The 27,076-nt window shown below is 38.5% G+C and overlaps 1 protein-coding gene across 4 annotated transcripts in view; it reads left to right on the top strand.

Moving 5' to 3' along the window:
- Positions 1-296: 296 nt before the first annotated feature.
- The window catches only part of LOC136876461 (RNA-binding protein 45), a 279,414-nt gene continuing 252,634 nt past the window's right edge, over positions 297-27,076 (top strand). For all 4 annotated transcript variants that reach the window (XR_010860594.2, XR_010860595.2, XM_067150447.2 and 1 more), the window contains exons 1-2: positions 297-502; positions 22,040-22,154. Coding sequence is in view for 2 of the 4 variants with exons in the window: in XM_067150447.2 (XP_067006548.1) it covers positions 310-502; positions 22,040-22,154 (308 nt within the window). In the remaining 2 variants the exon portion in view is untranslated. The remainder of the gene's footprint in view (positions 503-22,039; positions 22,155-27,076) is intronic.

The raw sequence follows: 27,076 nt of genomic DNA, 5'->3' as shown, positions 1-27,076 counted from the left end.
CACATGATAGGGTGGCATGGGAAGCTGCATGAAACTAGTCTGTGCACTAATGACTCAAACAACATGTTTTAATAGTGGAAATCCAACCAAGACTATTGAACTACCCGAAATGTATTTTTTTGCAATTTTCTTTCCAATATTTTTTGTTAATTTTTATTTATTAAACTTTAATGATGCTTGTTTTTGTTCCAGTCGCAATGCCCTCTTTTGTTCTTCTTTGGTATTTTGACCAAATATGTAATTCCTTGCAATTGTATACGTTTTCCGTGAAAGGTTATTCTCTACGCATGCAAGATGGGTGATCGTAAGATGGTGCATGATAGGAGTGATAGGGACGGGATGGACAGTGGTAAGCCGCGAATCGACGATCCTCCTAACTCTAGGTTGTTTATAGTGTGTAGTAAGAATATTACAGAAGAAGAGTTTCGTTCAGCATTTGAGAAGTATGGTTCTATTGAAGAGATATGGGTGGTTAAAGATCGTACCACTGGAGAACCTAAAGGTAAGGAATGTTTTCCGTCGATTTCATGTGTACCTGTCATCTCAGGATGTCGGGCGTATTTAATGTTCCAGTTTGCCACTACTGTCATATAATTTTCTATTCGGAGACTCACTTCAGATCTGTAGTTTTGGACAACGCGTTGCTGACTTTTTCTTTTTTTTTTGACGTTTAGACCTTATGGAGTCAGGTTAGCCGATTGGTAAACTCTTATTGCAGTCTCACGTACAAACAAACCAATGAGTGTTCATCAGTTAGTTATGGACCAGAATTGTCAACTATCCAGCAGATGCCTGACAAGCATCCACACAAGTGTTGGACCGTGTCCTAACCATAGAGTTAGTAAATAATACACTAGAGGTAGCCCCGGCGCTGCGGTCGCGTGCGAAGTTGAACGAACGCGCTGTTTGGCAAAAGCTGGATTGTTTAGCACTGTCAATACTTGTGTTTCTCGATAAATTGAAGACATATACTTCTCTTAAGGAAAATGTCAGTCTCCTGGACAGCTTATGGCTGCACAGGGAAGGTCATAAAGGGCAGAGGCATATCATTTCACAGCTATATTTATTTGAAATTAATTTTCGTGCAAATAAAATAAAAATTTGTGTCACACTTATCGCCATGTGAATTGGCCTTCTTACGCTGACTTCGGGGTATCTTTACCTGATGAGATTCTCTGGCCTTTACCATGTAGACTGAAATTAATGTTTTAGGAAATATAAGGGGGAACATTTTTCTTTCACTGAATGGCCATGTCTTTGAAAGCGAATATCCAGAAAATCCAGTTAAAGAGTATATGAATCTATGTCTAGCCTATGTATTGTTGGCAGATCAATGTTAGAAGTAGGTAAACAAAGACAATTCTGTTCCATAACCAATCGGCTGATACACTGTTATTCTTCATTACTAGCTGATGTACCCGTGCTTCGCTACGGGATTCTCAGAAAGACTGACTTTGTGGTTTTCCTAACTGAAATCAACATAGGTCATTACAAAAACATAAGTATGAATGTAGCAATTAAAAGCAATGCTATCATATAAAATACTCGATTAAATGGAAAGCCGCACGTATCACTTTTAACGAACAGTGCTGCAGTTAGATTGTGGTGCCAATCTAATAGTCCAAAGTTCCAGAGCTGGGATGACCAGGTCGCAGATTGCCATGCACACTCATCTGCCATTATTCCGCTAAATATGCACATTGTTCATTCCAATTAGTGCCTCAGAGTAGGGGTTGAATAGCCCGAATGCTATGATGATCCAGTGTGTTACGTACCAGTAGTATCAGAAAATTTATAAACCAGGGGAATGGCATGCTAAAGAAGAAAGTTATCTAACTCCACAGCTGCTTCCCATCAATATTCAGGCAGGCTGTTACACTCTGTACGACTGGGCGAGTTGACCGTGTGGTTAGCGGTGCGCAACTGTTAGCTTGCATCCGAGAGATAGTGGATTCGAACCCCATTGTCGGCAGCGCTGAAGATGGTATTCCGTGGTTTCCCACTTTCACACCAGTCAAATGCTGGGTCTGTACCTTAATTAAGGCCTAAGGCACTCCTAGCCCTTTCCTGTCCCATCGTCGCCATAAAACCTATCTATGTTGGTGTGACGTAAATCAAATAAAAAATACTCTGTACGCAGCAGTAATCCTATCTACCGGAGATGAGGGGCACCAGAAGACACAAAGCACATCACGACAAACAATGGTCAATGTAATGTTATTGTTGATCAATGTTATGAGATTTCTATATTGTAGGCCTACACATTTAGTTTTCTTTCGACTCTGTGATTTGTAAAATATTTTATACGTAAACTGTAGTTTCTTATTCTTCGACTTTACATATCGATTTTCATTAAACAATGTTTACCCAATTTTCTCGTTACTCGGCGCTGATATGGACTTACAGTAGTAACAAAAATCCAAATTCATGAATATCTTTGTGATCATAGCCAGTACGGTAACAATGTCTAAGACATGAATAATAATAAATTTAATACTATATAACCTTAGTTATGTAGCATTCATCGATTACACCTCTAATAAGAAATATTTGAGAATTACATTTTAGGCCTTCCCCTAAACTACCATTTTCAGCGTGAATAAAATAATTTACAGCCTAGACTATAGCGACTTATTTCCTGACTTTGCATACCGATTTTCATCAAGATAGGACTACTAATAACAATATTTGAGAATTAAATTTTAGGCCTTCCCCTAAACTACCATTTTTCTCAGCGTGAATTTAATTATTGACAGCCTAGGTGGTAGCAATTTATTCCCCAACTTTGCATACCTATTTTCTTTAAAATACGACTACTAATAACAAATAGTTGAGAATTCTATTTTAGGTCTTCCCCTAAACTACCATTTCACTCAGCGTGAGTAAAATGATTTATAGCCTAGATTGTAGAGGCTCATCCCCCGACTTCACATACCGATTTTCATTAAATTCTCTTCAACCGTTTTCTCGTGATGCGTGTACATACAGACACAGAAATTACGGAAAAGTAAAAAGTGCATTTTCTTGTTACTATGGACATGACCGATGCAGAAATACCGTTATTTTCAAATTCTGAGCAATGTACGGACAAAACTCTTATTTTATATATATAGATAATCAGAAAGTAATGTTGATTTCTCAACATATTTCTTACAGCGCTGATTATATTGACGGGTATAATTGGCTCCTCATGGCCATGATTACTCAGTGTTTAGAGGTTAACCTGATGTATTTATTTTCCTTTCTTGTAATGCCACTGATGTGCATGATACCGTGCGAGTGGTTGCGGGTTTTGCGTCGCGTAGCTGTGAACTTCTATTCGGAAGATAGTGGACTCGAACTCCACTGTCAGTAGCCCTGAGAATGCTTTTCCGTGGTTTCCCATTTTTACATCAGGCTGTACCTGAAGACCACAGCCGCTTCCTTCCCACTCCTAGCCCTTTCCTATCACATTGTCTCCATAAGATCTGTGTCGGTGCGACATATAGCAAAAAGTAAACAAACAAAATATTAATGTAAACATTTTTTTAAGTTCTCTTGAATCATATCATTTACCACTCTGTTTCCATTAAAGGAAGTCATTTTACAACTTAAAATCATAAAGCAAATCAAACATTTCATACACCGGGCGAGTTGGCCGTGCGGTTAGGAGCGCGCAGCTGTGAGCTCATATCCGGGAGATAGTGGGTTCGAATCCCACTGTCGGCAGCCCTGAAGATGGTTTTCCGTGGTTTCCCATTTTCACACCAGGCAAATGCTGGGGCTGTACTTTAATTAAGGCCACGGCCGCGTCCTTCCCATTCCTAAGCCTTTCCTGCCCCATCGTCGCCATAAGACTTATCTGAGTTGGTGCGACGTTAAGCAAATAGCAAAAAAAACAAACAACATTTCACAAAAAGCTAAATAAAAACTCCATAATAGATTGAAACCACAACAGAGTGTCATAATTCCATTTGTAATCACGTTTAAGAAACGGTGATGATAATGGTGATGAGGATAGTAATAATAATGTTATTGGCTTTACGTCCCACTAATTACTTTTACGGTTTTTGGAGATGCGGAGGTGCCGAAATTTTGACAAGTCAGTTAGGGAGGATGCTAAACACAACATGACCGACTGTGAGACTTTTCACAACATTCTAACTTCAGATTCACCTTCATCTACGGTTGTTCTCAAGAGCCCCCCGACAATCATATGTTAGAAAATCTTTTATATTCTTAAGTTTATCTTCAAGACTCAACAAGTATATACTTCTCCAGCCTAAAAAGACCCCTTACGCCGATTTTATTCATTAACTTGCGCATTGACTTGTTGGAAATTTTAACCCAACATGAATGAACGTTTTAGCTCATCATCATAATCACCATATATATTTTAATTGTCCTGTCAATTCTTGTTAAATCTTTTAGCTGAAGATGTTCCATAATTGGAATGAAACATGTTCTATTTATTACCACACTTAGAGATTAAGCTGGTTATGTCATGTAAACAATAAACTAGCTATAAGAAATTGTACAAGTATTGGAAGGTGGGAATCTCCATGTACCAGTAACATAACCTTAGTAAAGTATACAGGGTGAATCACCTAAAATTTGGACCAGCATATTTCTGAAATGGACAGATGCTATTGATGTGCAGTTTTCACAGAAATAAACTGCAATCAAGGGCTCATTATTGTAGCCCATATACAGATTTGAATAATTATTAGAATGTATATTATTTTAGAAAGTTACATTTTTCAAGTAGAACAATTCCTATTGACATAAACAAAACAAGCCGGGCTGGGTGGCTCAAGACGGTTGAGGCGCTGGCCTTCTGACCCTAACTTGGCAGGTTCGATCTTGGCTCAGTTTGGTGGTATTTGAAGATTGTCAAATAAGTCAGCCATGTGTCTGTAGATTTAGGCTTACTGACACACAAACATAACTGCAGTAGCCTATTACAAAAGTCTGTCACCGTGGTATCTCTGTAAACCATCAAAAGTGGGTAGTGGGTCGTATTAACAATAATAATATTTAAAAAATTGACAAAATAAAGTTAGAGTAAATAAGAATGTCAGTGGTGGTGGTTTTTTTTTTTTTCTCTCCAGGATTCTAGTACAGGTATAAATGATAATGAGCTTTTGGGGTTTTGCCATGTCTGAAAACAAGGTGAAATTCTTATGTTTTGTAGAGAAGTTTGCTCAGCGTATTCAGAAGAAAATCTTGTCTGTTCACGAGTAAACCTCTAATAATGAAGATTTGAATTTAAGAATGCTTCGCTGTTGTTCCGTAGTAAGTGGTACTCTCGCTCGTCACTGGATGGCTCGCTGTGGACTAGCCTTCCGAGTGGGATTTGTCGACAGTATCTGAGGTTATAAGTCCAGGATCCGCTGGCCTGGGCAAGCACAGGCTGCGTGGCTGTGAGCCGCGTGTCTGTGTGTCGTCATGGATGACAGAATTGGAAGGTTGAGATTTAAAGTAATGGCAGATAATTTGAAATGAGATTAATGAGCTGGTATCTTGGCTCTTTGACAAAATGTACAAATATAATATAGATCAAGCGTGGCAAATCTAGGGACCACTAGACTGGGATTTGTGGCCACACTCCCTTAAATTTTTTTCTGTGGCCACTGCGCATACTGTCTGTATGGCAAGAGGAAAGATCATTTAGCCTTCAGTCTTAACCTGGGGGCTTATGCAAATTATCTTCTCCCTAGTTTCTAAGTTCACAAGTTAGTAGCCTTGTGCACTGCACGATCATGTCATCCACAAGAAAGAAACGATGACAGTGAAATCACACCTGGATGTCTGCACTACGAACAGTTGTGCATAGTACTAATATTCCGCTGTACATACTGAATCCTTACCAAAGCGTGAAGTATAACACTTAGAAAATGAAACAGAAACTAACAGGTGACTAGCGAACAGGGTGAAAGTAATGTTCTAGCTGCTGTTGGTATGAACGTTAGTTCCTGTACAATTGCATGTGAAAATGGCATGAGTCAGTCAAGAGTACTATGTGTTTTCCATCGTCATAAGTTCAACCCGTATCATGACTCTCTCTGTCAAGAGCTGCATGGAGGCGATTTTGAGGAATGTACATAGATATTAAGATAAGATACACCAGATTTATCAAGTTACTATCTTGTGTATTGATGAAGCAACATTTTAAAATCATGGCCAAGTAAACCTCTGAAACATGCACCACTGGTCCATAAACAATTCCCATTGGTTTCTTCAGGTGGAACATCACTGTCCATGTAGTTTAAATGTGTGATATGGAATAGTGAAACATCACCTCCGAGGCCCTTGTTTGTTTTTTGTTTTTTTCATTCTCATAAATATATCAACCTCCTAACAGTCCAATTTTAATATCTGTTCCACTGCAGACTAGGAGGAACGTTGTATCAGCATGATAGCTGTCCAGCTCATAATGCACAATGTACTACAGCTTGTCTTCACAGATTGTTTCTATATCGTTGGATTAGACAAAGGGGACCTGTACTTTGGCCGGCTCCTTCACCAGATTTGACTTTCTTAGATATTTTTCTCTGGTGAAAGTTAAGACATTGTTTATAGGGACTGACTACACCATATGATATGAAACAGTGTATTACTGCTACCTGTACTGAAATTTCTGATGAAATGCTAGAACGTGTGCATCAATCTTTACATGGCAGACATAAAGCTTGTACTGAAGCTGGAGGTAGTCAGTTTGAACAGAATCTTTGAAGGTCAGTTCTCTTTCTTCTTCAGAATCCAAAGAATTTGTTTATTCACTTTTTTCTTAAGTTAGTGCTAACACATGGAACAGACAATTGCTTTTATTTAAAATATTCATACTACGATAGCTCGTAAACTATTTCTAGGCCTCCCAGTCTTGCAAAAAAAATACCATTAACATTCTAATTTGCTTTACTTTTAATTTGGTAATGTCAATAGACATTGTTCCATTTAAAAAATGGAACATTATACCCTGTCACGCAACATGAGTACCATTTTTATGGCAAACATCTACGTGTGGAATGACTGTCATTTATTTCCTTCTTGTGGATGACGTTTCTTTCGATACGATCGGGCGATGCACAAGGCTGCCAGCTTATCTACTTAGGAACCAAGATAAGCATTAAATGACCTTTCTTTGCCATGCAGACAGTAGCCTAATTATGTTCCATGATCATACAAAAAAGCCTCTCGAAGGGAGTGTGGGCTCTGTTCTCATGATAGAGATTGGCCTGGATATGCAAAGATAGATTACAGCTACTACTGTAAATTACATTTTTCTTGCCGTGGGGATGGTATTTGCCGCGGCCATAGAAAAATAAGGCTCTTGAAGGGAGTTTGGCAACAAAGGGGCCACTGCTCTCATGGCAGAGATTGGCCTGGATGTGCAGGGCTAGTGCTGAAAAGTTGAATTAAATTACCGCTTTGTCTGTGAATAAGAATTAACGTTGTTTCCTTTACACATTCAATTTACTTGTTCTTTTATTTTATGGGGGTTGGTAACAGAATTTCATGATCTTCATTCCTTTTAATGACATCACAATGCATTTTATGTTAACCAGTTGCAATGCTACTAGTTACTTCAGCTACTATCATTAGGTGATTTAAAAAAAAATTTGAAAAATGCACTTCTGAGGGAGGGCTGGTGGGTTCCTGTACATCGCAATGAACCTCATCTCTCCTCTGAAATTAATTATACATAAGATTTGCATCATTTCTACTTCCATACAATGTTATAATGCGGCATGGCAATTTTTCACCAATGTAACTTTCTAAAAGGAATACACATTCTAATAGTTATTCAAATCTGTGTATTGATTGCAATTATTAGCCCTTGGTTACACTTCATTTCTGTGAAAACAGCACTTCAGTAGCACTTTCAATTTCCAAAATATTTGAGGTTAAAATTTTAGGCGATTTTTGAGATTTAAAAAAATTATATACAGAGTTGGCTTCTATTGATTTGTTCATTTGGTCAAATCATAACTCTGCTCAGAATTTAAGCCTAGTTTGAGTTATTGGTTTCAGATACACTCAATCTCTGGTAACACAGCTGAGAAGAGAAGCTTGTTAAAACCTCTCTTGTGCGTTCTTTAAATAGATTGAAACTAGTCCCATTAAATGTTTATTTAATAAACACTAATTTGTATTGAAAAGGTGGGTTTAACTCGCTTATTATTTTAATTTGGTTTTGTGTATGCCAGACCGCACGATTAACAGCAGACGTGCTAGAGAAATTGGGCGCAGTATTGCCGTGTACACTCGCACCGGGCAGGTGTGAAACAGAATGCCCGTGACCTTGGCTGGTCTCAAAAAACTATTTTCAGTTGTCCTATGTTCTGCATGTTGGCCACGTTACTTCAAGATGTCTCCGAGACCGCCATTATCAGTGTGTGACAGAGGTTGAACTTGCAATGAGTTTGAGTGTTATTTGTTTCTTTCAATGTGAGGGAGAAGAAGTAGGGGACAAGAGGTTCTCTTTGTACCAGAAAGTGGCAGGTTGTCATGGATTTTCGCTTCAAAGGAAAATTATGGAAATAATTCATCCAGGTCAACAAAAAAGCAGTGTGTGAGACCGGGACGTCCGAAGATCATCTGGATGATTTAACTTTGGGCACAATACAAAGAAATATACACAATTTTTATATGAATAAGGTATACCCCGTAATTAAAAGCCTCCACATGAAACTGTTAGAAAATATTTAATTTAATTTCTGGGCTGAACCGTGTTGTAGTTCTCTGCACATCGCGTACAGTTTGCCGACGTTTCGAATACATTGCAGTATTCTTTGTCAAGGCGACTGAAATACCCCTACTCTATCCGAGGTAATCAGTCTCCCAGGCAGAAATTTACTCTACTAGAGTGGCCCTGACCTTGGCCTTTTATATCCTAGCCTTTCTGGCTGACGTAAGCCCTGGCTGTCTCGTGAGTATTCTGGAAGTTATGTGTCACAGCCAGGTAGTGGGGGCTTGTCCGCGCTGTTATGTAATGGCCGAAACCCCATTACATAACAGCGCGGGCAAGCCAAGAATTACTGATATTCTTGGATGCCTATCATTCATAGTTTAAGACATACAGACAACAACATAAACACACGGGCCGAAACCTCATTACATAACAGCGCGGGCAAGCCCCCACTACCTAGCTGTGGCACATACCTTCCAGAATACTCGTGAGACAGCCAGGGCTTACATCAGCCAGAAAGGTTAGGATATAAAAGGCCAAGGTCAGGTCCACTCTAGTAGTGTAAATTTCTGCCTGGGAGACTGATTACCTCGGATCGAGTAGGGGTATTTCAGTCGCCTTGACAAAGAATACTGCAATGTATGTGAAATGTCGGCAAACTGTACGTGATGTGCAGACAACTACAACGCGGTTCAACCCGGAAATTAAATTAAATAATTCTACCGTGGAAGTTTCATGTCTAAGATGTTAGAAAATATAGTGGATTTTCCTGATGTCATTTTCTACACTTTTGAAAGTAGTTAAATGCTTGGGATTCCTATTCAAAAAAAAACTAAACAGAAAAACCAGTGCTAATGGAATTTGTGACTTTTGATGCTTCAGAAAACAACTTTGACAACTGTAATCGGTACATAGAGTAGGTAAGGGTTATTCTGCCCGAATGCAGGTACGAACCTCCGCAGAGGTGTTCCTGAGCCGGAGTTTATGTGCGGTAAGGTGGCCATTTCCTTTCCGTTCCTCCATTCCCTTACCCTCACCAACAGCGCGTGGCAACCCATCCAACTCCTGACCACGGCCAATGTTGCTTAACTTCGGAGATCTCACGGGATCCGGTGTTTCAACACGGCTACGGCCGTTAATAAGGGTTATTCTGCCCAAAGGCAGGTCCGAACCTCCATAGAGGTGTTCCTGAGCCGGAGTTTACGTGCGGTAGGGTTGCCAGTTCCTTTCCGCTCCTCCATTCCCTTACCCCCACCAACAGCGCGTGGCAACCCATCCAAATCTTGACCACGCCCAGTGTTGCTTAACTTCAGAGATCTCACGGGATCCGGTGTTTCAACACGGCTGCGGCCGTTGGCGTACATAGAGTACATTCAGCATATTTATGGATGGCGTGGATGGTTCAAAACACCGTCTGGAGCTGGAAAACGCATCATAACTTTACACATCGGAAGTGAAGAATGATTTCTTGACAGTGCAGAACTTTGTTTTATTGGCAAGACAAGAAAGGGAGTGGTGATCGGTGATTACCACAATGAGATGAACTCTACTCATTATGAAGAATGGTTCATGAAAGTCCTGAGTTTATTGCCTTAAAGGTCGGCTGTCGTTACAGATCAAGCTCCATATCGTACGATGGTCGATCCTTCAACTAAAAACCCGAACATGTCATGGCTTGTAACCTCAAATTATATCTTGGATAACTTTAAACTACCACCTGGAGTTGACGATTATAAAAAAATTAACTGAATCAGAGTGCTGCCTCTGTGGTGTAGTGGTTAGCGTGGTTAGCTGCCACTCCCGGAGGCCCGGGTTCGATTCCTGGTTCTGCTACAAAATTTAAAAAGTGTTACAAGGGCTGGAATGGGGTCCACTTAGCCTTGGGAGGTCAACTGAGTAGAGGTGGGTTCGAATCCCACCTCGCCCAAACTCGAAGTGGTTTTGTGGTTTCCCACTTCTTCAGGCAAATGCTGGGATGATACCTAAGTTCATGGCCTTTCATTCTCTCTTCCTTGCCTATTCCTTCCAATATTCCCATCCCCCCATAAGACCCATGTTCAGCATAGCAGGTGAGGCTGCCTGGACTAGGTGCTAGTCCTCCTCCCCAGTTGTATACCCCGACCCAAAGTCCCGCGCTCCAGGATACTGCGCTTCAGGCGGTAGAGGTGGGATCCCTTGTTGAGTCCGACGAAAAACCAACACTGCAGGGTACGGTAAACAGATTAAGAAAGAACTAAATCAGAGCTGATTGTCCTTGCCAGGCCTTATTTTTAAACACGGGTAAGGAAGCTGGAACAGCTGACTAAACGACTTCGAACAGATGTAGAGCTAGTGGCCCATTGTGATCTTAATCCAGTCAAGCTCATTTGGGCTTACATAAAAGGAAAAATAGCAAAAACAAATATGGCTAAGACATTAGAAAATGGTACAGGTATGGAAGCAATTAGCACTTTATACTGAGAAGCCTTACGTACCGCAACCCCTGAACTCTGGAAACAGTGTATTTAACACGCTAAGAAAATTGAAGTCCACTACTGGGAGGAAGATGGACTGTCTGAAAATTTCCCTTATTTCGAGGCAGTCATAATCAACATGAATGACAGCAGCACCGATTCATCGGAACACAGTGATTTTTCAGACGAAAATTAACAGAACTGAATATTGTAAATATGTGCAAATAAGCCTTGTAAAAATTGTACTGTGTGATATTTCTAAATTAGGAAGCCAACCATTTTAAAACCTGCCATTGAAGGTCTAAAGCCCTTATGAGAAAAGGTGATAAGAAGTGCAGTTTATAAGAGAAAATAAAATTAAAGGTTGAAAGTAAAAGCTTTATTCGTTGTGCGCTGAATGCGGCAACACTGCGCCTGCTTTCACTACCCTGTCTGCTATTAATTGCACGGTCTGGTATACACAAAACCTCCTTTCAATGTTACTCCTCATAAATTTTGTACCTTACTGTACGCTTAACAGTGATAGTAGTTTCTGATAACCATGACACCGAGCTCGATAGCTGCATTCGCTTAATTTCGTCCAGTATTCGGGAGATAGTAGGTTCGAACCGCACTGTCGGCAGCCCTGAAGATGTTTTTCCGTCGTTTCCCATTTTCACACCAGGCAAATGCTGGGGCTGTACCTTAATTAAGGCCACGGCCGCTTCCTTCCCACTCCTAGCCCCTTCCCATACCATCGTCGCTGTAAGACCTGTCTGTGTCGGTGCAACAAAAAGCAACTAGAAAAAAAAAAAGATAACCATGACTGAGTGCTTCACAACAAGCCTAAGTTTCTTGTATGTTTATCCTGTGGGCTGAGAAAGAGTTGCTTTAGAAAAATGATAACTTTTTGGGGTTAGTTGAAAAAAAAAAATGTAATTTGAGTATTACACTACAAATACATGTGGTTATGACACAAAAATTTCATTACCATCAGACAAGTAGTTTTCCCTGTATATATTCGTAAGTTTGCGCTTCCTAGAGAAGAAGCCAACAACCCGGACAATACTTCCTACAACCGCAAATAAAAAATAATTAATGAACGTCAAAAACAATGTGTCGTATCATTGTAGCCTAATGCAGAATTAAACAGGGAAAATATTAGTATAACTCACTTTGCAATTGGTCTATTGGTTCATTTTAATTAAAGCCTAAACTCGCTGTCCATAATAAAAATGCTACAGTAGATGATATTGGTGCAAATCTTGAATGGTTCATAGGAAACACCATCTGGCAGTCCTGCCTCAGCTGATGGTTATTTACAGTGGCGTCCAGTGTCTTGGATACTGCTAACACCACTCAAGTAGATTTGGTGATTGATGATCTGACTACAGAATCAACATTTACCAGTTCCCGTTTTCCAATTGAAATTGTAATGATTAGCAGTGATGGAACTAACAATTCTATGAATATTAATGCAAGAAAGAGTCTGGAAGATGAGCAGACTCCAGATGCTAAGAATTTAGAAACTGATTTATTTTTCAAATTTTACTCATAGTTCTTCCCAGATTTTAATGTCAATTGTGTGTTTGTACATTTCTTTAGTTATTAAATGTATTACATTCAGGCTGAAGATGGCCAGCCAAGGCCGAAACTAGTCTCTAGGTTATTGTGTCTTGAATGGTTACTAAATAAATCGCTCACATTTTTTTTTTGCTTTATGTCGCACCTACACAGATGGGTATTTTGGCAACGATGGGATAGGAAAGGCCTAGGAAGTGGAAGGAAGCGGCCGTGGCCTTAAGATACAGCCCCGGCATTTGCCTGGTGTGAAAATGGGAAACCACAGAAAACCATCTTCAGGGCTGCCGACAGTGGGGCTCGAACCCATTATCTCCCGATTACTGGATACTGGCCGTACTTAAGCGACTACAGCTATTGAGCTCGGTACTCACAAAATTAGCACAACAACTAGGGGTTTCGGTTTTTTGTGCACACAGAGCTACAAAGCTGTTACACTACATATCAGACCGTACAGTTCTACATGGGCCCATTGTTTAAAACCTGCTGATCCAGCCACAAGAGTGAGATATTTTGAGTGGTACCTTGCATTATTGAATGATCGTTCATTTGACCCACAGCTTGTGTTCTTCTCGGATGAGGCTTGGTTTTATCTTAATAGTCTTGTGAACAGTTATAACTCTCGCTATTGGTGTGCAAAAATCCTAATGGTGTTTATGAAGTTCCTGATTATAACAGGAAGATTGGTGTTTGGTGTGCTGTTTGTGCAAGACGATTAATTGTTTTTTTTTTTTTTTTGAGACTATAGTAAATACAGAGAGGTACCAAGATGACATTTTGATGCTGTTCTTCCGTCAGTTAACGGAATAAGAATAATTGTGTGGGTGCTTTCAACAAGATTCAGCCGCTGCTTATACAGCAGAAGATTTCCTTCTTACAATCTCGGAAGTGTTTGTAGGCAGAGTGATCAGTGCTGGTCTGTTTCCCCCTCTTTCTCCAGGCCTAACATTGTGTGATTTTCACTTGTGGGGTAAACAGAAAGAAAAAGTGTATCGAACAAATCCTCACACATTGGAGGAAATTAAAGAAAAACATTACAAATGAGACCAGCTCCGTGGCGAAATGGTTAGAGTGCTGGCCTTTGGTCACAGGGGGCCTCCCCCTGTGTGTGGGGGAGGTAGAATAACACCCACGGTATCCCCCACCTGTCGTAAGAGGCGACTAAAGGGGTTCTCAGGGGCTCTGAACTTTGGAACGTGGGTTGGCGGTAACGGGGTCCTCAGCTGAGTCCTGGCATTCTTTCCACTTACTTGTGCCAGGCTCCTCACTTTCATCTATCCTATCTGACCTCTCTTTGTCAACTCTTGTTCTTTTCTGACCCCGAAGCTATTAGGTTTGGAGAGCTAGGGAGTCTTTCATTTTCATGCCCTTCGTGGCCCTTGTCTTTCTTTGCCTGATATCTTCATTTTTCAAAGTGTCGGATCCCTTCCATTTTTTCCCTCTGCTTAGTGTTATATCGAGGATGCTTGCCTAGTTGTACTTCCTCTTAAAACAATAATCACCACCACCTCGGAGGGGTCCCGGATTCGATTTCTGGCAGGGTCGGGAATTTTAATCAACATTTCTCTGGCACGGGGACTGGGTGTATGTGTCGTCTTCATCATAATTTCATCTTCATCATGACACGCTGGTCGCCTAAGGGCGTAGAATCGAAAGACCTGAACCTAGCGAGCCGAACATATCGTCAGACAGTCCCGGTACTAAAAGCCATACGCCATTTCGTTTCATTACAAATGAAATCAGAAACATTATTGTGGCAGAACTCACTCGCATAAGCCAGAATGTGGTTACCAGGCCATGGCTCCGTGCATGCCATTTTCAAAGATCACTAGAATTTCTGCAAAATTTGCACGCAGTGGATTCCGCATCAACTGATGGAGGGACAGAAGATAGACGGAATAGCATCATGTCTGAGTCATCTTCAGCCGTTCCACAGGGAAGAGTGTGTGTTTTTGTCATCACAAGGGACGAAATGAGGTGCCACCATTTCAAGCCCGAGAGCAAATGGCCAAGTCCACAATGGAAACATTGTAATTATCCCCCGCCAATGAAATCCAAAGCTGGTCACACAAATTCCGGTAAAGTCATGATGACTTTCTTTGACTGCAGGGTCCCTCTGCTTGTTGACTTCCTTGAGCATGGAACCACAATCAGTGCGCAGCGTTATGAAGACACTTTGCAGAAACTCTGACGCGCCATCAAGTCAAAATGCCCTGGGTTATTGTCAGTCATCCTGTTGCTCGAAAATGCTCGTCCCCATATTTCCAATGTGGCAAAGGCTGCACTTCAGCGATTTGGCTGGGAAAAAACTTCAGCATCCTCCGTACAGCCTAGATTTTTTTTACCTAATGAAATTTTTTTTTGGTGACCTAAATATAGACATTCCGTTCATGGACGTCGGTTTCATTCGGATGATGAAGTGCAAGAGCGAGTGTGGTTGTGGATCCGTCAGTGACCTACCTCTTTCTACAAAACTGAAGAGTTGTACAAAATCAAGTACTATATATCTGTCTAAATACAAGCAAATGTGTTTTTGGATGGAGTGTGGTACTGTTGAACTTCTCCAGTTGAGAAGGAACAGTTTCCTCTATCTGAGCCTTCCCAGTACCCTTACCATTCTATTACCACTCACACAACTTCAGAATCTTGTACATAATGTTGATATATATTAGATCTTCCTTATAACAGGCACTTTTATTTTGTTTCACCTACCTTAAAAATCCCAAGTAGCTTTTCATTTGGGAGGATGCTTTTTAGAGAATTGGTATCTTCTTTCCTAATCTCGTTCTCGATTAAAATACATCAAAACTTGCAGAACTTATTCTTTGTAATTAAGAAGCGTATCGTCTATAATTGTGTAGTTTGTTAGAATACTGTGGTATTATGCTCAGTTCTCCTCTGATTTATGGAATGAGTCCACAGCTTGTGATTATTTTGAATTTTTTAGAAGTAACCACTCCTACAGTTGCTTCTTCTTCCTCTTCTACTTTGTCTTCAGACATCTTGACAACTGATGGTTATTGTTTGCATGAAGGAGCTATACCAAATGAATGGAGAGTAGATATAGTAGCTCCTGTGTATAAAGGGAAGGGTGATATATATAAAGCTGAAAATAACAGGCCAGTAAATTTTACATGCATTGCATGTAAGTTTTGGGAAAGTATTCTTTCTGATTATATTAGACATGTTTGCAAAATTAATAACTGGTTCGATAGAAGGTGGTTGGTATTTAGGAAAGGTTATCCAACTGTAGCTCAACTTGTAGGATTCCAGCAAGATATGGCACATATCTTGGATTCAGGAGGTCAAGTGGACTGTATCGCGATTGACTGGTGTAAAGCATTTGATAGGGTGGATCTTGGAAGACTATTGGCAGAAATGAGTGCAATTGGACTAGATAAAAGTGTGACTGAATTTCTAGAAAAATAGATCTCAGAGAAGCGAAGCTTTGTCCGACCCTGTAATAATTAATCTTTCAAGTGGTACGTTTCGTTTGAGCAGCTATACTAACACTTACGTCATTACCGCTTGAAAAGTTAAGACGGGAATTCCTCAAGGCAGTATTATTGGACCTTTATGTTTTCTTGTATATATAAAAGATATGAGTAAAGAAGTGGAATCAGAGATAAGGCTTTTTGCAGCTGATGTTGTTCTGTATATAGAGTAATAAATAAGTTACAAGATTGTGAGCAACTGCAAAATGACCTCGATAATGTTGTGAGATGGACAGTAGGCAATGGTATGATAATAAATGCGGTTAAAAGTCAGGTTGTGAGTTTCACAAATAGGAAAAGTCCTCTCTGTTTTAATTACTGCATTAATGGGGTGAAAGTTCCTTATAGGGATCACTCTAAGTATCTAGGTGTTAACATAAAGAAATATCTTTGGAGTAATCACATAAATGGTATGGCAAATAAAGGGTACAGATCTCTGCACATGGTTGAGGGTGTTTAGGGGATGTAGTAAGGATGTAAAGGAGAAGGCATATAAGTCTCTGGTAAGACCATAACTGGAATGTGGTTCCAGTGTATGGGACCCTCGCCAGGATTACTTGATTCAAGAACTGGAAAAAATCCAAAGAAAAGCACCTTGATTTTTTCTGGATGATTTCTGACAGAAGAGTAGCATTAAAAAAATGTTGCAAAGTTTGGGCTGGGAAGAATTGGGAGAAAGAAGATGAGCTGCTGGACTAAGTGGTATGTACATTGAATGAATAACAGTAAATATCCACCTTTTTGATACTTATATTTGCTTTAAGCAAATTAATCAATCATTTATAGTACATATTTCATTCCACAGGGAACATCTTCAGCTTTGTTGCAATGTTTATGTTGTGGCTACTCCAACCACTACTCTTATACCTTCATATCTTCCACACAATATAAATAACATTTGAATTATTGCTACTTAGGTCACAATCATGTTCACTTACAACTATAGGCTGATCGACATTAACATACTTATCTACCTTATACGTGAACTCACCATTTACAGACTGTCTCAGTGACCTGTTTATACAGTCCGTTGCGCGTTTAAAGTACTTGGTTCGGTTACGACTTGGTGGTTACACACCTCAGTCGGCCTCCCCTGTTGCCTATTTCCTCTAGCGTCATTATTATTATTATGGCCTGTATTCTCCCGCCTCCCAGCTTCTGGTTGATTACCATAATCACACCTCCCAGTCCTGAAATTTTCCGAACTATTTTGATAATTTCTCTCCCTGTGGAAATTATTATTAGGTCTCTCCTGATATTCTCTTCTGTAGTTACAATTATTCATAGGCCTGTCCTGATTATTAGATTGGTTACCCCTTCCTTCTACATTCCTATTTAGTGTCCTACTATTATTCAAGCTACTACCTAAAGCATCAAAACTTTCCAACAAAATCTCCATTTCCTTAATAGTCTCCACTCTTTGCATACAAACAGCTTCTCTTATTCTATCGGGATAGTGCTTAGCCATAAGTCTAACTATATCAGCCTCAGGTCCTACACATTCTAAATTTCTCCACACCAAAACATGAGTCAAAAAGTATTCAGTCATTCTAACACCCTCGTTAGAATTATACCTGCCAAACATTACTCTCTCTCTCTCTCTCTCTCTCTCTCTCTCTCTCTACTCTGAACACCTTCACTCCAAAATTTAGCCATGAATTTCTCCTTAAATTCAGTTAGACTAGACATCGAGCTTTTATATACTTGAAACCAAGACTTAGTCTCTCCTACGAAAGCATTAGATAAGATCTCCAATACAGTTTCCCAGCTAATAATATTGTCTCTTAATTGAACAGCAAATTTCTTCTCTACTACTCTCATAAATTCCATCGGGTTAAATTCTTTCCCAGAAAACTTAGGTATATCATGATCTCTAGTGATTAAACCATTTTTTACAATTATCTCCCGTACATTCTTACTATCACGCACTTCTTTCTGGAGTACTCTCTGGCAACTCAGAAATTTTTCTTCCACTGTTTCCTCTGTCTTTTCTTGAATTTTTCTTAATTCCTCCAACTTTTTTCCCGATTCTCTCACCTTCTGTGATAATGATTTCTGCTCACTCCCTAGATCACCTACTTCTCCAAGTTTCCTTTCCACATGTTCTACCCTACTAATACATTTCCTAGTTTCTTGCCCCACTGTATTGGTTATCTTTTCAAACCTTTCTTCTACTAACTCATTGATTTCTCCTTTATTAGACTCGATCTTGGCACCTAATTCATCAATCTTATGCCCTTGTTTGATGCATGTCTCACTAACTTGCTCTATGTCCGTATGGAGATTGCTCCGACCCAATTCCATCTCGGCTCTGATGTCACTACACTCCCTATTTACCTTACTTTCTAAATTATTAATTTGCTTACTTATTTCTAACACCTTATGATTTATCTTATTACTAACATCATCAATCTTCTTATTAATACTATTTATGACATTACTCTGAGCTTCAATTTTCCCACTCATAATATTATTCTGAGATTCAATTTTCTCACTAATGACCGCTTCAATTTTCTCACTCATACTTTTATTCTGAGATTCAATTTTCTCACTCATAATATTATTCTGAGATTCAATTCTCTCACTCATAATATTACTCTGAGATTCAATTTTCTCACTAATGATATTATTCTGCTCAGTCATTTTGGACATCAGCAAATTAAATAAACCAAGGTCAATCACCCCTTTACTTTGATCTTGCGTGACAGCGTTTTCCTCAGTTTCTACTATTTTCTGACTTTCAGCAGGTCCCACCTTAGTCACCAACTTCCTATTTATGTTACCACCTTGGATTTCCTTGGACACAATAACCTCAGCCTCATCACCTGACTGCATATTGCTATCTTTGTCCATCTTCGGTTTCCTACTAATTTTTCGCGATCTCAAAGCTATTTCCCCTTGCACTTCCTTTGACATTACCCCTTAAATACAAACTTCAACAAAATGACCTTCCTAACATTACTCGGTGAATTTAACATGTGCGTACTCATTAAAAGAACTGATCCATGTATATTGCCATTCAGAAACACTTTTTCTGAACCTTTCGAGTCCCACGTTGCTGGCGACACGTTGTGGCTACTCCAACCATTACTCTTATACCTTCATATCTTCCACACAATATAAATAACATTTGTTTGAGCGCCAGTTGCTTTTTTAAGAAAAACAACAAAATTCGGTAGAGCATACCTCTTATATCAATTATCTCAAGGCGTGAGGTGATAAACTCACATATCTGGCAATATACAGGGATATGGATCAGGACAATATTAAATTACTGTTGCATTTCCACAATTGAGGATTGTACATGGAACTGGAATCACTTATTATAATTAAAATAAAACTGAGTTTATGACTATAATTTACGTCACAATAAACAATCATTGACGTCTTTTAATTTAACAAAAAAAAAATCGTGAGATTTGCGGTACTAATAAAAGGAAAATTTAATCTAAACAAAAAAAACTATTGGCATGAACTTGAAGTGAGAGGTGATATCGCCGCTGATTACATTCTTCATGTTATGAATGCATAACATGTCTGATGCTTTAATTACTTGATGTCTGCCTATACCGCTGTTGAACTTGAAATTCTTGGGAAAACCTCTGAGCTGAAGTCGGGAGCCGTCTGCTGTTATCTTCTTATATAACAAGGAGTTGGCCTACATACCATGTACGCGTGTAGGGAGCTCCAATGTAATTACGTCCACTCAATATATTGTAAGAAATTGGAAAATATTATTGAAACATCTTGTGAAGTCCATCCTCACAAGAAGATGATGTTTCTTTATCAGCATAGTACCCGTCTCTGCTCGGATACAACCACCACTTGTAGACCTCCTCGATGATTACAAGACCTCTTGAAAACACAACTCTTAGCTCTGACCATCACACTAAGACCACTTCTTCCATTTGATACATCTGACTGTTACATATGATCTGAACGATATGATCTGAATACTATGAACTGAATACCTCTCACCACCGTCGCCTCGACTTATATATAATCTCGCGATGACGACTCATCTCCCTACTCACTGTTCATCCCTTCCACTTCAACATACAGTAGCTGGCGAATACTGACACTTGGTCACAATCACGTGCCCACGCACTGATGTCATCAGTCATGTGTCGTCTAAGTGTACCCAAGCGGATTGAGAATGACTATGCTGAATGCGTCACTGGGAAATCTACTTGCACAGTTAAACATAGCCTCGATTGCAAAATACTATGCCAGCTCATCTAGCCAGAGTTACAAGCCACAGCATGACAATATGAAACCAACAAATCTCACTTACTACAATACAGAATAATTACAAACAAATTTCACTTAACCTATGATTAAATACAATAATATACGTGATACCTAATTATTACAGTCTAAGTGATGCGAAACAGAATATAAAATCTAATGAATCGGGTTAATAATAATAATGATAATAATAATAAATACTGAATGGAATCTGTAACCTTGTTGTACGGTTACAATGTGAAATTACAAAGTATATTTTAACTTCTTAAAAAACATCTTAATAAGTACCTTGTTATGCTTAAAAACTATATGAAATTAAAAATGTTAAAATAATTAAAATCAATGTGGATGGTTGAATGGGGCTGTCAACTGGGAAGGGAAATGTATTTACTTTATTTTAACATATTTTAAAACTATATCTATTCAGGGCCGATGACCTTCGATGTTAGGCCCCTTTAAACAACAAGCATCTATATCTATTCATTTAAACAGATGTTAAACAATGTTTGTGTTCCCAGCACTTTTTTCACTATGATATGTGATTTTCTAGTTGTCTACTAATAAAAAATAATAAAATAAAAGGGTTTTGAAAAATAATTTTCCTTTGTCATTGTTCTATTTTTACAAGAATGTTCTCTTCAGTTGCTCTTCCCAAGGCAAATGTTGTCGTTTGTTTTAGTTTTATAAAAGTGTGTCTGGAATTCTGTTAATGCAGGACCCTTGAGGCTGATTGCTGTCCCATCATTATTTAAAGAGCCTCCCTGAACTCTTGTTGTTATGACAAACTACTGTGTCCTTGGAGGAGCGACGGCTGATTCATATAGTTTTTAAGCATAACAGGGTACTTATTAAAATGATTTTTAAGAAGATAAAATATACTTCGTAATTTCTCCTAAGCATTGCAACTTAGCTGACGATGTTCCCAATGGAACGAAACATGCACTATAAATGATTACTTAATTTGCTTAAGGCGTAAGTATCAAAAAAGGTGGATATTTACTGTTACTGATTCAATATAAATGAGATTTGATATGGGAATGAAGCTGATTTCTTGCAATGAGTGGTATGTTCCAAACTGTCATTGGACAGATGGCGTGGAATGACATTAGTAGACAAATAAGTTCAAGTGGTGTCTTTAAAAGTAGGAAAGATCACAATATGAAGATAAAGTTGGAATTCAAGAGGACAAATAGGGACAAATATTCGTTTATAGGAAGGGGAGTTACGGATTGGAATAACTTACCAAGGGAGATGTTCAGTAAATTTCCAATTTCTTTGAAACCATTTAAGAAAATGCTAGGAAAACAACAGATAGGGAATCTGCCACCTGGATGACTGCCCTAAATGCAGGTCAGGAGTGATTGATTGATTGATTGATTGATTGATTGATTGATTGATTGATTGTAATGTTACATGCGTATTGTAGTTCAAAACTCTGTAAACTCTTTGTCTTAGGCAGTTTTAGACTGTTGCAGTGTGGTTTTAGCCTAATCCTGTGTTTATGTATCTAGTAACTGTTTTCTAAAATCGATATTTCAGAGACAAGGCACATTCTGTGGTGTCTGTCAGAACTGTGAAGTAATTTTCATGTCTTTTGCTTTCTTATTTTACAGGAGTAACCTACATTAAATTTTCAAAAACTTCAGAAGCTGCACTTGCTTTAGAAGAAATGAATGGTTGTTGCATTGGTAATCAACCTAGGCCATTGAAAGTCATGATTGCTCACAGGTAAATATGCATCATATTTTGTTTAAACTCTTGTTTGGCAGGTAAAATGAGAATTATTCTGATTAAGAATCTGATCGGATTAATTTAAACAAACTTCCTGCCCTCGAATCATGGAGGAAGTTACTTTTTACATTAATAACCATGGTAATGCTACTACTACTTCTACTACTACTACTACTACTACTAGTAAATAATAATAATAATAATAATAATAATAATAATCGTAGAGCCTCAGCTACCATATGCAGACATTTTAATGTGATGCCATCTGGCTGTCTGCTCGTCAATTTTGACATTCCGTTTTGCTCTAAGCCTACTTGGTGGCGGAGTGAACTGAATCTCTCTTGAGCATCTGTGGCTGAGTTTTAATTAATTTTGTCGGGTAAACACTAAATGTGTCACCAGAGATCTTTCACATGTCGACATTATATGACATAGTGTCGAATGGACATTTCCCTGCCCTTCAAAAATCAGACTACCTCTGCTGGATTTGGACCCGCTATCTTGGGATTTGGAGGCCGATACTCTACCAGTGATACACAGAGGCCACAAGTAGTAATAATAACCACGGTGAAGATTCTTATTAACCGACCTTTTATGGCTGCTATATGAGGAACTTAGATATTCATCAGTTAAGTACTTGTAGTCTTATGGTATATGCTTTTTGTCCAGGAGCATGTCTTTGATTTAATGAGTCCTGTTTTAAGTGGAGGGATCTAGCTTAGATTTCTTGCTTGAAAGCTCAAGTTGCATTTCATCTGTTTACTGAATTCCACCACATGGCGTACTGCTTAGTGGTCTGTAATGAAAATGATTGATCTTCTTTGCCACCTTGTATGTTATCAAGTAAAAACAGAAAAATAAACAAAAGATGTTGTTGTTGTTGTTGTTGTTGTTATTATTATTATTATTATTATTATTATTATTATTATTATTATTATTATTATTATTATTATAGATAATATGCTTTGTTCCACATTCACTTGCTTAAAATGTGCAATTCTTGTTCCCAACTTTATAAGACTTCATTTTGATTTATCTGAAAAGAGAAAATCTCTTTTTCTATTTCTCCTCAGGAAGTATATTTTGTTTGTGTACAATATTAAAAATATGAAACATACACGACAATCATCAAATAAATTTACATAGTGTCCACATTCTGGAAAGTCAGGGGAAAAATTTTTGGTCAGGGAAATCTTCCCCAATGATGGATTTGAGAGGATATTTTTAGGCTCTAGTCTGTTGTAACCCAGACTATTGTAGCATTTCTTTTTCAGGCATTTTTTCACAAGAAGTGCATAACAATTCTACAATTTTTGTTGTACCCTAGTGTCATTTCTTTCAACCATTTTTATGTTATTCTTTTTTATTTCATTTCTAGGATGCTTTCTTGAAACTCATGACAATGGCTAACAGTAGTGTACATTTAATAAACCTTGGCTAGACAGTGAAGTGTTTCCCGAACTGAGTGGTTGGTTGGACATATTGGTAAATGATTCAACTTCAGCAAATTGTAAAGTGTGTTGAAAATCATTCAAACTTAGTAATTTGGGCAAACAAGCAGTCACTTCTCATGCTAAAGGCTCTACTCATATAAAATACATGAAAGCTAAGTCTTCCCAGACAACAATGTCTTTCTTTGCAAAGAATACCTCTACTTCATCTCCACTTGAAGGTACACAGCCAAGAGTTAGCACTTTATCCACCGGGCGAGTTGGTCGTGCGGTTAGGGGCGCACAGCCTCAAGCTTGCATCCGGGAGATAGTGGGTTCGAACCCTACTATCAGCAGCCCTGAAGATGGTTTTCCGTGGTTTCCCATTTTCACACCAGGCAAATGCTGGGGCTGTATCTTATTTAAAGCCACAGCCGCTTCCTGCCCAGTCCTAGCCCAGTCCTAACCCTTTCCTATCCCATCATTGCCATAAGACCTATCTGTTTTGGTGCGACTTAAATAGCTAGCAAAAAAAAAAAAAAACAGCACTACATCCACAGCTACAAAGGAATTAGCAGTTCCAGGAACAAGTTAAAGGAGTTTAAAAACTTGCAGTCTGAATAAAGATGATGTTATATTGGCTGAAGCCATATGGGCTTTCCAGGTTGTCACTGGAAAGATTTTTCTCTACTCTTGTGATGAAACCTCCACAGCATTCAAAACAATGTTCCTAGACAGTAAAATTGCTCAAAACTTTATTATGGGCAAGACTAAGGCTTCCTATGTTATAAATAATGGTTTATCCCTAAATATTAAAAGATAGTTTGCAAAATGACTTAAAACAGTGCTCTGATTACATTGTTTTGATGAATCATTACACAAATTTGTCCAAAGAGGACAAATGGACTTGTGTGTAAGGTTTAGGGATGTAAATCTTCAAAAGTTGCAACAAGGTATTAGAATAGTGTATTTTTAGGCAGGGCAACTGCGGATCACTTATTAAATTATGTACTCCCAGCTAAAGGATGGTCATAGATAACTTGGAAGACCACAAAAGCATAACAAATATGCACTAAAAATCAACATGAAAAAGTGTCACATCAAAACTAACAACTGGGAAGCTACTGCACGTAACCGCACAGTCTGGCGTCGTAATGTCTGGGAAGGAACTCTGCGCTTCGAGCAAGAAAGGCAGGAAACAGAAATTGACAAGCGCAATGCAAGAAAACAATGCAAGCTCATGAAGAAAAACAAAACTACACAGCCAGTACCTAACAGAACAAATATGTGTCAAAAATGCAGAAAAATCTGCGGTTCTAAGATTGGCCTCTACAGTCGCTTAAGATCTCAGTAAAACTAAGTTCTTCAGGAAGACAGTCGTACTCGTCTATGAGGGATAGCCCATCACATGGACTGTCCTTACCTTTAGGCAATATTTTGCAAGTCTTAATGGATGGGCCAAATGTTTAACCTGTTTTATAAAAAAAACTTGAAAATCATTTGCAAGTGCTAAACCCCAAGTGATAATATTTTTGGAGATATACTGACCCACAGCACATACATTATGAAGAGCGAGAATGCCTCGACAATATTCACACAATATTGAACCTTCGATGACAGAACCTTACTGGCCAAAGTTCTAAGCTAAAATATTTCACACAGGAGGTTTTGTCCCGGCATTTTTCGACGATATGCAGTTTGCATTCAGTGAATTGAGCCATGAAAACTGGGATCTCCAAAATTGACTGGGACCTTTTTAATTTTTTCAGATCTCTGCACAGTCTTTTTAAAGATAGCTCTGCTCGACGTGCTACATATATAGATATAACAACAAGCACCCCACAAGTTCACTGCAATAAGATGGTTGGAAAATGGATGCTGTGTTGGTCAAGCTCTTAAAATGTATTATATGATCACATTGACAAATCTGTGAAAGAGTACATTGAAAAAACAAAACAACTAAAAAACAACTTTCAATACTTTAGAGAAGCTGTGAACACCTGCTACTTAAGGCAAAATTAAGTACTTTTAGAAGTATTTTGACAGATGTTGAACCTTTCCTCAGAAGATGTCAACGTCGGAAACCTATGGTACCTATGACTGATTTGTCTTCAAATTTGGAAACTGTTTAGAATATAGACCTAGAATAATTGGAATTCATTATATTCACCTACATTAGAAACTCAAGTTGATTACTTTTGATCTCAAGAGTGCTTTAAATCCACTTGAAATATTATTAGATTGCTGTGGGAAAATAAGTTGATTACTTTTGATCTCAAGAGTGCTTTAAATCCACATGAAATATTATTAGATTGCTGTGGTAAAATAATTTTTTTCATTCATATTTGAATTACTTTGTTAATAAGTACGTTGTACTTTGTTCCTTGGAAATGGTAAGATAAATGTATGTTAGGCTTACATGCTACCTTTAAAAATTGTTCCTTGGAAATGGTAAGATAAATGTACGTTAGGCTTACATGCTACCTTTAAACAGTTTGTTTATATATATATACACAAAGTATATATATCTATGTAATTGTAATGTAATTGTAAATGTAATTGTTTTTCCAAAAATAATTGGAAAAAAAAAAAAAAAGGAAGTGGAGAGAGAATTGGCCCAGTTATGGGAATGGTGGAGGCTGGAGTTTCCTTTCTTTATTCCATGTAAAACATGCTGTTCGGCAAAAAACTTGCTGCTCAGTTTTCGTGAGTCAGGGAATTTTTTCTTAGTAGGTCAGGGAAAGTCAGCGAAACTTGAGAGAACATTTCTGTGGACATTATGAATTTACCTTCACAATTCAAATACAAACCAGCAGACTTTCAACAAGGGAATATGAAACACAACAACTATCAAAACTTCACAATACAAATCATCAGATAGTTTAAGTTATTTGCAAGGGAATGCAAAAGATGCAGAAAAATTGTCAATTAAAATTTCACAAGATGTCTAGCAAACAAGCTGTAGGAGTAGGATGAGTTATTGTTGATAAAACCACTCAGATTCACTCTATCAGCGATGAAGAAATCTAGCACACACATTTGTGCCTATGAAATGAAGTTGGATATTCTACATTGTTTGCCTTTCTTTCGTTGTATTTTTTCAACTATTTTTTCGAGTTCATAAAGGTGACGAACATGTTGAGTGCCAAGCGGCCCCATTTGGGTACGTGGTAGTAGTAAAGTTTTTGAACAACACAACCCCATATGGGGATGTACATTTGTTCGTAATCGAGAACTGTGCGAACCCATTTGGGTGCGCAGTAAGTGCGTGTTTCGAAGCTGTATAAAGTCTCATCCTGCTATCTGTTGGCCGTCTATTTAAGTATGTGCATAGTCCACCTTTCATTCATCAAATTCCTGTTTTGGTGCGACCCCATATGGGTACGTCAAGAGTGCTTTGTAGGGTGACAAAGTCATTGTTTATCTCATACACGGATTGTTTATGTAAGTATGCAGTGCTGTGAGTTTCCTTTTCCTTTATTTCACTAT

Source organism: Anabrus simplex, chromosome 6, assembly GCF_040414725.1.
Source record: "Anabrus simplex isolate iqAnaSimp1 chromosome 6, ASM4041472v1, whole genome shotgun sequence".
Taxonomy (NCBI): domain Eukaryota; kingdom Metazoa; phylum Arthropoda; class Insecta; order Orthoptera; family Tettigoniidae; genus Anabrus; species Anabrus simplex.
The sequence above is the reverse complement of the archived record's forward strand: the minus strand, read 5'-3'. Positions and strand labels throughout refer to the sequence as shown.